The sequence below is a fragment of the Mesitornis unicolor genome, unplaced genomic scaffold (genome assembly GCF_000695765.1).
Source record: "Mesitornis unicolor isolate BGI_N332 unplaced genomic scaffold, ASM69576v1 scaffold14946, whole genome shotgun sequence".
In the NCBI taxonomy this organism is placed as follows: Eukaryota; Metazoa; Chordata; class Aves; order Mesitornithiformes; family Mesitornithidae; genus Mesitornis; species Mesitornis unicolor.
In genome coordinates, this window is record NW_010193080.1 from 6,061 (window position 1) to 20,100 (window position 14,040).

Sequence of the window (14,040 nt, forward strand, 5' to 3'; positions counted from 1 at the left end):
TTCTTACTTCTCCAGCAGCTGAAGTGCCTTGTCCTGTGATGGCTCTTAAACCAGAGCAGATGTTAGCAGGGCTTTTTTGGTTAGGAGTCTGCGTATGAGCTTCACCCAACCAGCAAATGAATGTCCTTAGTGAGTGACATTAGGGGGCTCTGTAATGCCTATCTTGTTCTGGAAGGGTGTTCAGATCTTTAATTAATCAGAAAAAGGAGTAAGGGTCCTCTGAAAATCTCACGTGGCCTAAGTTCTGTGTATTTTGACTGCGTAAGGTTTTGGACCGATGTTTCTAGGAACTAGTATGTACTGATCAAAGCCTGCATTATTTTTGGCACACTGGCTTTTTGAATTGTTACAACTGTTTCTCCTGTATTCATGACAACGTTTCTTTTATTTTTCAGATTTCTTTTGATGGCATCTATGCAAACATGAGAATGGTTCACATACTTACTTCAGTTGTTGTAAGTCTTCGTGTTTGGAAGCGGGTTAACAATTTCTGTAGTGCCATAGAATTGTTAACTGGTCCACTAATTGTAACATAATGGAGCCAATATTAAACTTTACCAGTAGGCATCTTTTGCCAAGATTGAACTTTAAAGAAACACAGGAATGGCTCTTTTCTATTTTTGGCTTGGGAAGGTTCAAATACAATTTGCAGACCTATAGCAAATTTCTTAGGTGTGCTGGTCATAGTTAGATTTTTCTGTCTTTAGAGAGGTTATGGATAAATAAAATCAATGCAGGGAAAGGCAGCCTTTCTCCCCAGATTTTAAGAGAATCCTTGACGTGCTAAAATCGAGTAAAGCTGACAGTCCCAGGATAGGCCTTCGTCCTTATTTGTACCCATATGTACGCACAGATTTTGTTATGCACAAAAACTTGTGTGTGTGCATAACTGGTCAGGAGTCTTGTGAGTACCAAATACGCTCCTGTGAGTATCTTTAAATCCCTTCAGAGCACATTTTGGTACACACCCAGCCGTATGCACATGGCGCGTTTATAAATGGGCAAATGTTGAATGAGGAGCTGTATTTTTACACATTGTACCGATGTAAAAAATACACCTCTGAGAAAATCACTCAAATGTCATTTATCAGTCTGGTAGAAAGCTGCGTTTTCATTTTTCTTGCCTTCTAGGGATCCAAATGTGAAGTACAGGTGAAAAATGGTGGTATATATGAAGGAGTTTTTAAAACCTACAGTCCTAAGGTAATTTTTTTCATTTTGACTCTTCCCTATTTTAAAGTATCCTGATACTGAATAATTAGTGTTTGATTAAAATGGGAATATTTATTATGATTTCTTTTGACCGTGTCTAGGTTTACACAAGTAGATTCCCTTTTGCAAACTACTGTAAATGTCTGGTTTTTGCCAATGTGTGAAGCTATCGAGTAGCTTAGTGTGCATTAAGTTAATGTGTTCTTTTTATGTCTCTAATAGTGTGATTTAGTGCTTGATGCTGCTCATCGGAAAACTGCAGAATCCAGTCTGGGGCCAAAACGTGAAGACATACTGGAGAGTATCTTGTTCAAGTCTTCAGACTTTGTTATGGTGCATTTTAAGGATATGGATACCAATTACGCAAGAAGAGGTATACTTGTTTCTAAAAGTTGTGTGTATCTTCAGATAATAGGTCAGGTTTCTTCAAAGTAGATGCTTCAGGATCCAAAGTTCACATTTAGACTCTTAATGAGTTCAGAACATCCAAATAACTCATTAAAATCAATGGAAAGAGCAGAAGTTCATTGCCTCGCACAATCAGAAATTTATCAAAATCTTTGAAAGGGGTTGCAGAACCTTTGTGGGGATGCACTGCTTTGAGCAGCTGGTTTTGGTGTCTGGAAAGCAAATCCTTAGTGGTGCTACAAAACATTTTACCGATTTTATGGGACACTGGGGTTTTTTTTGTAAATGTCTTTCTAAATTAGTCTCTTAAGTGTTATAGGAGAAACCATGAATACACAAATTCTTTATAAAGACATTGTTCAGAGTTGGTGGATATATAAAATCTATATTTAGTTAAGTAACTTTTGTCTCTAAACATGCATTCATAGATATGTCCTTAAAATACTATTGCAAATGGAGCTAAAAGTTCTTGAGGGAAATCCACTCTTTGTGTTTTTAATTTCTGCTTTACTCCTTGTAGATCTGTAGTTAGGGTTCTCCAAAGTACAGACGAATCTAGTGAGGTGGCAGGCAAGTGATCTTAAAATCTTGAAGATGTGGATGGAAACTGTCAGTATTAGGTGGTTTTACAGGCAGTGTTCATACTTTTAATGTCTCACTTCCAAGACCCTCATTGTTTTCCTGGAACTGAAGAGGCTCATCAGACAGCTCTAGTTCCTTTGCAGGGTTTTTTTTTTGTGGGGGCAGCAAATCTCAAGTGTTTTTGTGCTGATGTTCCTGATTTGCTGGGCTGAGGAATAAAAGCAGATACTTTTTGTGCCACGTAGCGAAACTGTGTGTGTGTGCATTTTCGGGTTGATCAACAACTACCACTGGGAGCCAGGTGGTTATTGTATCGCACGTGCTTTATTCCCCTGTAGCAGTGACTTTGAGATGCGTAGGGACTGGCGACATTTAATGAGATCTTTCTCTCTTCGCCTTGGGTCTCTACGTGCGTGTGTTCTTGCCTGATTTCAAGCTGAAGAATGAGAGGCTTGTTGTTTCAAGGAATTTGTTTTTCCCAGAAGAAGGTGCATAATGTCAGAGCAAATGTAGCATTGAAATGCAGATAAGCTCCAGGTTCTGGATGGGACTTTGAATTTATATTACACGAGGGCTGTTTCAGAATAGGTCTGCTATGAACATCGCTTTAATGTAAACACAAACTGGGCTCTCCGTTACCCAATCTTTATAGATCTTGGGCAGATGAAAGAAAGAACATACTACTGTTACTTCTAGGAATAGTTACACTCGGCGCAAGTTTTTCAGAAGAAAAGGACTGTTTTGGGTTGAACAGTCGCTCAGTTCACCTTATTGGGTAGAATGTCTTTAAATCTCTTAAGTAGCTGGAGAGGAGAGCTGAAATAAAGCTGTAGAGACTTGGAGTGAGATAAGCTGGAAGGCTGCAAAACTCGATAACTTGTAGTGGGTAAATTAATCTGCTTTCTGTTTTGTCTCAAAAACGTATTATCTTGAAATGACACTTGAAAGTGTAAGTCAGGCTCTGATCACACCTGCGAATTAGAGCAATGAAGGGCTTTCTGCTTCTTGGGAAATTAAATAAGCAAGGATTCCAAAGAACGGAAGTGTGTGAATGTGCATGTAGGAGCTGCAGGCCTTTTGTTCTTGGAAGTAAACCCTTCTTGGTACTGAGTCAGATAAGGCTGTGTGATCCACAGTAAAACTGTGTCTGGACTCCTAGGTGAGGAGGTGGTTTGTACTGGGAATGCTGCCCAGTTTGACAGTACTGCACTTACCCAGGAACAGATATTTTAAAATTGCCTGGTCCTTGATGTTTTCTGGCTTTCACAGACAAGTTAGTAGACAATTTGGACATATTTGATTGGAAAGGCGCCTTGCTCTCACTTCTCTAGAAATGCGGTCAAACAAAAGGGCACTTAAGCACTCTGTTGCCATAGGAGAGGCTGACCTAGAGTCGGGTTTGGTGGGGTCTGTGCAGTTTCCTCCTGCACCTTAAGAGACCACTAGACTTGTGAGGAGGCCTTAAAGTAAACGTAACTTCTGCAAAAGAGATAGTTCTGGAAATTATAGCGCATCCTGTTTCAGTATAAGTAGGGAGCAGACAGAGTGACTGACCAGACTTGAACAGCAGAGGTGTTCGCTGCCTCGTCTGCCTGTCCCACCAAGACAGACAGAAGGGACTGGAAGAGCACTGGAAAAGAGCAGCAGGTGGGGAGAAGGGGAAAGGGACGGATTCTCCTTTCAGAAGAGTGGAAAATAAGAGTTGCTTCTGAACGAACCGTCTGAAATAGTCTCCCAGGCACCTTGCGTTGCTATCGTGCTTGTGCAGCTTTGGAGCAGCGAGCTGATAATTCACCCTGCAGCCACATCTGCAGCAAGAGTGCAGGGGAGGTGACGACAGCACGGGCTTGGGGTGGGTGAAACCACCCCATTTGGACGCAGCAGGCTTAGGTCTGCTTGTGTCAAGCGTGACATTCCACTGGCATGTCCAAAGGTGCAGAGAGTGTGGTGCCTGCCCAGATTGCAGAAATTGGAAAGATTGGGAGAAAAAGAGTAGGTCTGCCTAGATGGAGATGTGCTAACAGTTTATGTTGAAAGAAAAATAAATGTGTCTCTACTTCCTGGGCTCTTTATTTGCAGCTCTGTTGGTCTGCATAGACCTTTGTGCTCGTGTGGGTTCCTGTTAGGGTTCAGAGGGAAAGGAAGAGAGTCACCTGAGGGTTTCTCATTGTGGAGTTTCTGCAGTACAGGCAGGCTGATGAATGAAACATATATTGGAAAACTGAGGTGAAATCAGTTTATACCCATCATTGCCCCTTCAGACTATTGAAAGAGGAACAAGCACTGTCTTCTGCACGTGGCGGTGCAAATCCACTGCTGAAAATCTGTGCTGATGTGCAAGTTGAAATCTTTGTAAGCGTGTAACATATTTCTACTTCAAGTCCTGAGGCAAAGGTGAAGAGCCTAGATCTTGTAGGTGCTCAGGATTGGAATAGGAGGTTGTATTTCAGGACTGAAATAGGAGGCTGTTTTATTTCTCCCGTGTTTTACAGAACAAGCTACCAGCAGTGTTTCCTGTAGTCCTAAGCTCTGATCAGTTGACAGCGCTGGTTTGCATGATTCAAATTTGAGTAAGGCTTTAGAGTTGCTTTCTTGCCTTCTCTTTAAAAACAACTCAGCATCATAACTACTGGTAAAGTAAAAGGCTTCTACAATGGTTTAATTGGGTTTTTTGGTGCTGTTACTGCACCCCAAGAAAAATATTACAAGTCCAATGAAGAAAGGCAGAAGAGAATTGGCTGTTGCAGTTTTTCCTTGAATTAGCACTGCAAGTGGCATCCTTCCAGAGAATGTGTTGCAAGGGGAATAGCAGTAGGCATATGAAGAACAAAGGAAGGAAACGTTGGCTCTGCAGAGCTGGTGCTAACTGGTTTTAATGTTTCGAATCAGTAGTAAGTGGTTACAAAATAAATGCGAGTTTACTGTTGAGATCTTTAAGATGAAACCTGGGTTTACTTTGGGCCGTGTTAAACTTCATCAGAGCTTGCAGCGTGCAGCAGGAACACCTCTGGCACGTAGTGCCCATCGTTTCAATAGCATTTGAAATGCAGAAGTGCACTTAATCCCTGTTTGTGCTTTTCACCATTAGCACAAAACATGTTTGCGTAAACAAGCATGTTAAACACTGAAATTAATTAAGCCCAGACTCTTAATTGCTCTATTCTGGCAATTTTTTCTTTAACTCATTTGTTAGCATCTACTTGCAGAATTTTCCCAAGCTGAGTTTTTCTCCAAAATGTGTGTATTTAATTTGCCTTTATTTAATGTGAATTTCTGTTGCGTAGAGTTGTCCTTGGGATGATTTTTTCCCAGTTAGCAGGCTTTGAGAAAGCAGCGAGGTCTTTGACATCAAACTCCTTTGCAGAGGAAATGTCACATGAAGCAGGTACAGAGGCAGTGGAGGCTCATTGAGTGTTACAGCTCAAGTGTTTGACCAGTTTTCATTTGATCTTTAACTTGGTTTTGCCATCCAGAAAAGGAATTGATGGAAAATTTGGCCTTGTCAAGGTGTCATGTGAATTGCTCATTCAGCAGCTCAGAAAATGAGGCACCAGATAAGGGGGAGGCTGCGCCTGTGCAGTCGCTATCTTGCCTGTTATTGCTCTGCCAGTTGGCACACGTAGCAGAATTTACTTCGACTTTACTAGTAGTGTTAGGAGCAGTATTTTTGTTTTGGAAACAGTTATTTGTAGAATTCTTTTTTTTACCTATGTTCTCAATTTTTTTGCTCGTTAATTCTGGTAAAGTCTTGTTTGACTTGCTGCATTTTTAATCTTGGTGTCCCAAGTGGCTGCCTCGCTGTTTGTTCCAGGAAAATCCCGATCTGTGCCTTGAGGTGCCATTCTGCTGCATTTACACTTTGTCTGGATGCTCTTGAGACTGTATTTTCTGACTGGAAATCTGCCTTTGTAGCTTGAATTCCTCCTAACTCTGGATTTGCTTTGAATTGTAGAGGGTAAACTGTTGTTGCAGCCTCACTTGTGACTTTCATTCTAAAACGAGAGAGAAATGAAGAGCAGCGAAGCTCTCTGTGCCCCATGATACACTGGATTTTACTGGGCAGCTTGGCACTGATGGCACATCTTACTCAGCTCTGTAGCATTTGTTAGATAGTGGAGGTTTTGGTTTGTCTTTTTTTTTCCTCCTCAGTTCATCTGTATCATTACAATTTTTAAGATCACTCTGCTGAATGTTTATGTGGCTTCTTAAATAAGAAAATTAGTAGTTAGAGTAGATGAGCCTTGTTAAACTAGTATTTTATTCACATCCACGATGGCACAGCTGTGTATGGAGTTTGGCTGAAGTAACTGAATAGGAATTAAGGAAACACCCTTCTGCAGTACAGGAGATTACCTCCACCAGGTGCTGTCACCAGTCCTCCTCACTCTTATTTATCCATTCTCATTGGAGAAGAGTTCCCTGTGCTCCCAGTGAAGTAGTGTAGAAACAAATGGCACATTTTTAAGTGACATAGCAGCCTCCAACTTGCATTTGATGTAAAATGCCCAACCTGAGAGGATCAAACATGAAATTACTGATGTTCAGCACAGAAGCAGCACTGGTCTGTCTGGGTTTTGGCAGTGTTAGCTGGGGAGTATTGATAAGGTAAACACCGAGTTTCCAAATACAAGAGCCTTCCTTTTCCGTCCCTGTTAACTGTGCTCTGTAGTTACTACTTAACTGTGGATTTGAGGTAGTTACTATGTACTTTCAGATGACATTTAAACATATCTCCTAACAAAGTATATTTTAAAAGTTATTTGTGTGAAGGGAAATGGAAAGATGTTTTCTTTCAAGCTGGTATGCCTTAAAATCTGTAGGCTGTTTGGTGGGGTGTTTTTTATGAAGCAAAATGGGAAAATCAGATGGGGCTGTAAATAGGTGGGAGCATTGCTGAGGGTTTTCCGATGGAAATGATCTTTGCAAGGTGGGAGATATATAATCATCAGTTTAATGTGTCTGTGAGAGGGTCTGAAAGAGGTTAGCTTTGCCTCAATTCAGCCATGTAATGTGAAAAGATCCCACCTGTATTTCTATCTGATGTATTCCCGTTTTTTTTTCTCTCCATATCTGTTGTAGTTCCTTCAGAAACAGGTAACTTTTTTGGCAGTCGCTCTGTGTCTCTGCATCTTGCCTTTCATAATGCTTTTGTTACCATAATATATAATGGAAACTTAATATCTTTGCTCGCACATTTCTGGCGCTATAAAACATGCATGCGTAACTTCACACAATCATTAGAGTACCTTGCAGTTAGCTGGTGGCTTCTGTTCTCACCCTTGATTTTTACTTATTCTGAACAGTTTACAAACAATCCCAGAACGTGCCTACGAAAGGCACCGCATTAAGCAACAAAAAATAAAACACAATCTCAATTGAAAGCGTTAACCGCTGTGGTTGGGATCCTCCAACATCTCCCAGGGTGATGGGTGCGGGTTTCACAGGAGCCCTGACTGTGGTGTCCCTGGGCCTCAGGTGTCTTTCACTGGGCTTTTTAAAAAAAAAATTGTGTTACTGATTCTTTTGTATTTGAAATGAATGTTTAGCTAATCAACTTCCCTTATTTCTCGTAAATCTTCTGTAATGTTTTGTTTCGTAGAAGCTTATTAACAAAGCTTAATTGCTTACCCATAGATCCTTTGGGCTTTGTGTGTGAGTTGAGCAAGCGTTTCATGAGATAGTGCTGAATGTCATTAGACAGACTAAGCACAGTTAACTTTTATAACGGATCGTACCAGTAGACGTGCAGAATTTCACAGTGGAATTGGATAAAACAGGAATAAGAAGCTATGTCAGCAATGCCTCTTTAAAAAAATCTTCAGTGATTGTTTAAAAGCTGTAACATCAGTGGCCAGCTTCATATGTTGTGAATTCTCTACATGATGGCTTTAAAGTTCATTTTTCTTAGTTAGATTTCAGATGCTGCCGAAATTTAATTTCAGCCGCATCCCTCCATATGTGGCACTGCCTGGTGGTTGATCTCATCTTTTCTAAAGGTCTGAAATGTTTGCTCCTTAGTCTAGCAGTAGGATGATAATAGGAAATTCTAGACTGAAAGCTTATTTATTTATTTATAAGCTTATATCAAGCTTATTTTAGTTTTTCAAGTTCCTTCTGTGTAAGAAATTTAAGAATTTGTAGGCAGCTCTGAGATTTAGTTACTTACAAATACAAAAGCTTGGCTTCCTTGGTGAATGGTTTTGTACCATTTTTTCCCCAGCACTTTAATACTGTAGGATTATTCCTTCTTAACTCTGGGTTGAATGATACATGAAAAAGTGAAAATAAATGCTTATGATCTTTATTTTTTATATATATGTTTTTATCATTTCGATAAACAATAGCAGACCCTTACTGCTTAGTGCACCTAATGCTATGTTTATCTTCATATCTTGTTGAGAATAAGGGGTAGAGAGTCTGTGAATCTCGCTGTGTGGTTTGGGTGAGCTGCTGCTTGAAAAAGCTCTTGCAGGAGAGGGGCCCTCCTTTCCTGTCACGGTGAACGGGTGTACCACGCTAATAAAGGGAATACAAGTGTGTTACGTGCATGCTGGTGTGTTGAGGAGTTGTGCAAATAGAAGGAACTCCGGTATTTGAGGGGAAGCGTGTGTTTTGCCCATTTAGGGCATGGGATTGGGTTGCATTTGTGCTTTTTTAAAATTTGCATAATATGTTACTGTGCAGTTGTGCGGGCAGTTTGGAAAAGTGTGTTATACGAGCCTTGAGCTTTCTAGAGATTTGAACGGGGATCCTCAGGTAGTCTGTCTTTATTTTCTAGCAAAATCGTGCATGTAGTTTGTATAAAATGTTTTTAAATAACTGCAAGTAATTACTTATGTTCTTAGATGTATTAGAAGTTAGTCTGTACTTTCGTAGTTATTGAAAGTATGAAGTGGGCACCTTTCTAATGTAGCCCTATTGAATACAGCAGCTACAAGAGAAGGTGAATGGTGTTTAATGTGGCTGTGATGCAGCTGTGTTTGGGTGTTCCTAAATAAACCAGTGTGTGCAGTGTCTGCCTGTGCTTAACCAAACTGTTTTCCTCCTCATCCCTCCCCACTCCGTTGTAGATGCTTTTACTGACTCAGCCATCAGTGCTAAAGTAAATGGAGAACACAAGGAAAAGGATCTTGAACCGTGGGATGGAGGAGAGACCACCGCTTCTGAGGAGCTTGAGGCATTAGAGACAGATGTTGTAAGTAACGCTTTTTGATCATTTATGGCAGTGTGTGGCAAATTAGCGATTTCTCTGGACATGCCTTGCAACAATTCCTTAATTTTAATCTAGTACTGAACTTCTGAATGAAATTGCTGGCCTGCACTATATGGGTATATGTTGAGGCTTTGTTAGCAGCTGCCGCAGTGCTTTTGAACAATTTGAATAAGAAAAGCTGGATTTCAAATGCCACTTTTGGCAAATATTGACAAATGGCAGCTGCTGTGGTAAGGGCCGTGTTTGACTCATGGACTGGCTGAAAGAGGAGCTCTTAAGGACTCCACATTCAGCAATGCACTGCAGTGATTTATGTTTAATCAGAGTGTTCCTGTCTGATCATTGCATTTGGAAATTATGGCAAAATTGTGCTTAGCTAACTGTCTCTGAGCTAAGATTAAGGGAATTGATGGGAGCCTGACCCATGACTTAATAAGCACAGATACGATCTCAATAGATTACGGATCGTTAGATGAAGAGTATGCTCTCAAATGGCATTTCTTTATATATCATAGCAGTCAGCTTTTACTCAACCATGGATTCTTCTTAGTAAGGCATTCAGACTGCAATATGTTAAAAAAAGAGGATAATGTTACTGATCAGAGGAGAATCTCGTCGTGTTACTGTGGAGCATATTAACTCTGTCTGGGTAGAACAGTTATCCTGTCAATTCTAGTGTACATACTGTACAGCCGAGATTTATTCCAATACTTCACACTGTCAGTGCTTTTATAAAGCATTCAAAACATTTATCGTTGTGCTTAAGTGCTCTAATAGCAGTTGTACTACAGTGAAGAAGTTGTGCAGATCAACGGGGATCTTCTCCTGCGCTGTGTCTGTCTCAGATAGTTGCATTAGTAGCGCATTTAAGAAGTTTCAGTACTTGTAGTGGGCATGGTACTCTAAAAAAACCTCATAGAAACAACACAAATACACAGAACAAACAAACAAAAAAGGCTTTTGAAGGTAAAATCTATGCATCTGATGGACAAAGTTCCCTGAATTAAATTGTGACTTCAGTAACTTTGTTATCTGGACAGTGAATTTGTAGGCCCAGGAAAAAGGGCAGAAGGTTTAACTTCTGCCAGCAGCCCTTAATTTTAAGGGAATGTGTTTCCAGTGTCATTTTGAAAAATGAGCATCGTTTTCTTCTAGTCTAATGGATGGGATCCCAATGACATGTTTCGTTACAATGAAGAAAATTATGGTGTAGTATCAACTTATGACAGCAGTTTATCTTCTTATACGTAAGTTCCAAAATATTTTGTTACTAGATTTGTATTTAATGTTGTCCCTGGTTTGACAAACTTTATATTCTGAAGATAATTTTACGTACTTGCTAAAGCTGTGGAATTGAGTAACTGAAAAAGCGATGAATGAATAGTGATTAAGAAACCTTGCCAGCGTTCTGTGAGTTGTTAGATGTGCTAATCATTATATATTCCCTTAAATGGGCACGGTTCATCCCCATTGCAACATTTCCTGAATTTAGCCGTGCTATAATGCTTATTTCTTACAAAAACCTTTTATGAATAGGGTGAAAAATACCAAATTGTGAAACTGTCTTTGCATAGCTGCTATACCTACAGTTTGTGTTTAACCCAGCAGAACAGTTTGACTGAATCCTGATTTTATTGAGACAGTTGATCTGGTAGATGCTGGAATGTTGAAAGGTTTGTGTGCTGTGGATGACTGGTTTAGCAGACTTGGCCAGATCTAAGCTGAAGTTTTAGTTACAATATAACAACAACTTGGATATAGAAGTAGTATAAAGCCTGCTCTGGCTGCTTTGGCAGCGCAGACCTGTTCCCAGTGGTCTGCAGCTATAACGTTAACTGCAACTGCAAAACAAATCGATTGCAGATGTGCAGCAGCCATTGTGAAATGTCTTTATTTAATGTCTTCCCACTCTTTTAACCTCCCCAAGCATAAACTTATTTTTGAACGTTGAGGAATGGCAGTGCATGTATTGATTCCTGTGTGCAGAATGGGAGCACTCAACTACAGGTCTCTGGTTCAACAATTTCCTTTTTGCCATTTTGTTAAAATAGACCTGTAACACGGTGATAATCAAAGCGTCTTAATCGGCTTACACTTGAATCCGGGGAAGCTGTTCTTTCGTATACTTCACTGCTCTAAGTACTTTTTGTACTTTTGAACTTTCATCTTCCATCTTTCTGCTTTATGGATATTGATGGAAACAGATTAAAAACATGAAGGTGGCTTTAAATTGCCAAATTCCAGTGTTTCCCAGTTGAGCCAAACTGGGGAGCCCTTTTTTTGATGCTCCAAATAAGTGACGAGCAGCCGTCGGTTTGCTGTTCTCTCCTGTCTGTACGCTCAGGTTTATATGCACTGTGTTCATGCACATCTTTCTTGAGCCAAAGCTTTGCACTGAAGGGTAAGGTTTTTCTTTAATATTCTTGCAGTTACCGTTGACAAGGCCCAGTAGATGTCCCAGCTGGTCAGAAATGGGTGTACAGGGAAAACTTGTGATGCAGTAGCTAAATGCTGGCTTGGAATTTGGCAAAGCCGCTTGTTTTCCTAGTTCTGCCACCAACACTTGAGTAATCTTGCATATGTTATTTCATGCTTGGCTTGTATCTCCACCTACTTTCTTTGTTCTTTTTTTATATTATTCAAAATACGTGCAGTAGTGATGATACAGTGCCCAGCGTAGCATGGTCCAAGCCTCAACTGCGTTCGGTTTTTTTATGTAGCTTACTCTAAAAGCAAGGTTGGATGAAACAACTTTTGGAGTTCAGAATTAGAATTAAAGACAAAGCGCAAAGTTGTTTTATAAAACCAGATACTTAACAGAAATTAGAACAGGTAAAAATGAAAGCCATAGGTGGGCAGAAGGATGTGCCAGATACAGTGTCCATCTCTAGTTGACTCTCTCAGAATTTCATTGCTCACGTATTAAATGCTTACTCGGTGACTTTCCTAAGGGAGCTGCGTATGCTTTTTGTGATATATTGCCTAATATAGATACCCAGGATGAATGGTTTTGAGGTCCTAGGCCGTGGCAAATGAGTCATGGCTTTCTGGTCTTGTGCTCTAATGTATTGCATTCATCTTTTCTGCAGTTATTCGCAATTCTATGGCTGCAGTTATCAAAGGATTAAGCATGTAACTCTAATTGCAGTAGGCCTCTTGTATATATTAGGAATGTGAAAATAGCTGAAGAAATTCAAATTTGGTGTCTTACAGCAGCCTCCTATCTGAACAACAGACGATGGCTTTTTGTTGCTAATGTACCCAACCGTATTAAAAGTTGGATAGCTTGCATAGCTTCAGGGACTGGGATTTTGCAAGTCCTATAATGTCACGTAACGTCAAACCAATCCAGGAATATGAACATACTAAAAAAAGACAACAAGTCTTGCTAGCTTAAAAGCGAGGGTTTTTTTCCTTACTCTGACTTGGTTAGAATTAACGCTGTGTAATTTTTTGTAGCTCCTTTATGCTTTTGGATGCATTTCAGAGATTCTTTGCCTTTCCTTTGTCTTTTAGGGTGCCATTAGAAAGAGATAATTCAGAAGAGTTTTTAAAACGGGAAGCCAGAGCAACTCAATTAGCAGAGGAAATTGAATCAAGTGCCCAATACAAAGCTCGGGTTGCCTTGGAAAATGATGAAAGAACAGAAGAAGAAAAATATACTGCTGTTCAGAGAAATGCTAATGAACGAGAAGGACATGGTGTGAACACTAGGTACTTGCTTATGCTGTGAAGAATATTTTTATTAAAATGATGTAGGTATTTTGGTACAGTAGCGATTTACTCATTGAAACTGTGCTTTTCCAGCAGGGCTGAAGAGGTGAGGAACCTTGTGTAAGCAATCGTGTGCTCGGTTTGGCACTCGTGCAAACTCGTACACCTCTGCCTGGCCCTGTATTATCTCTGTAGTGAGGCAGCCTTCCCCTGAAACAGCCCCTGTGGTGAATTCAGCCCAAATTACAAGAAAGGGCAGTGGTATTAAATATCAGGCATTAGTATTAAATTGTTCAGTGTCTGTGGGCCCATAGAAAGTAGACTCTGTGGTCAGTATCAAAAGCCAGTTCATGAGGTGAATGTTAGGTCAACATCTGATAGTATTTTGAATTTTCCTTTAGCTTGATTTGAGAAAGATAGAAAGTATCAGCCACATGTGGTCAGGTACTTTTCATTGTCTTTCAGTTCTGCCTTAACACTGATAGAAATTTGCTGTGTTTCAGAGAAAATAAATACATTCCGCCTGGACAGAGGAATAGAGATGTCCTGTCCTGGGGAAGTGGCAGACAAAACTCACCGAGGATGGGCCAGTCCGGATCAGGCCCCCCAATTTCGAGATCTGGATCCCATACTTCCGAATTCAGCCCTAACTCTGGAGCGGATCAAAGAGTAGTTAACGGAGGCAAGTATCTGAAGTCTAAACGAACGTGCCTTACAAAACTGCAATTCTCTAATTATGTTGAAACTGCACATGATGTGGTCTTAGGATATGCATTTCATAAGCAAGCTTAGCATTCATCATTTAACACAGAGGTGATTTTGATTTGGGTTTAACTCATAACACGCATGTGGCTGCACTGGATGTAGCTTTGTGGAGCAGGAACGTCACTTGTTTTCCTTCTCCAGCACCT

At 40.3% G+C, this 14,040-nt stretch overlaps 1 protein-coding gene across 1 annotated transcript in view; it reads left to right on the forward strand.

Moving 5' to 3' along the window:
* Positions 1-14,040, forward strand: part of ATXN2 (ataxin 2) — a gene marked incomplete at its 5' end in the record, with an annotated part of 43,289 nt that overhangs the window by 1,296 nt on the left and 27,953 nt on the right. The window contains 7 exons of the mRNA XM_010187344.1: positions 396-455; positions 1,132-1,203; positions 1,435-1,585; positions 9,273-9,397; positions 10,571-10,662; positions 12,932-13,129; positions 13,633-13,811. Of these exons, the coding sequence (XP_010185646.1) occupies positions 396-455; positions 1,132-1,203; positions 1,435-1,585; positions 9,273-9,397; positions 10,571-10,662; positions 12,932-13,129; positions 13,633-13,811 (877 nt within the window). The remainder of the gene's footprint in view (positions 1-395; positions 456-1,131; positions 1,204-1,434; positions 1,586-9,272; positions 9,398-10,570; positions 10,663-12,931; positions 13,130-13,632; positions 13,812-14,040) is intronic.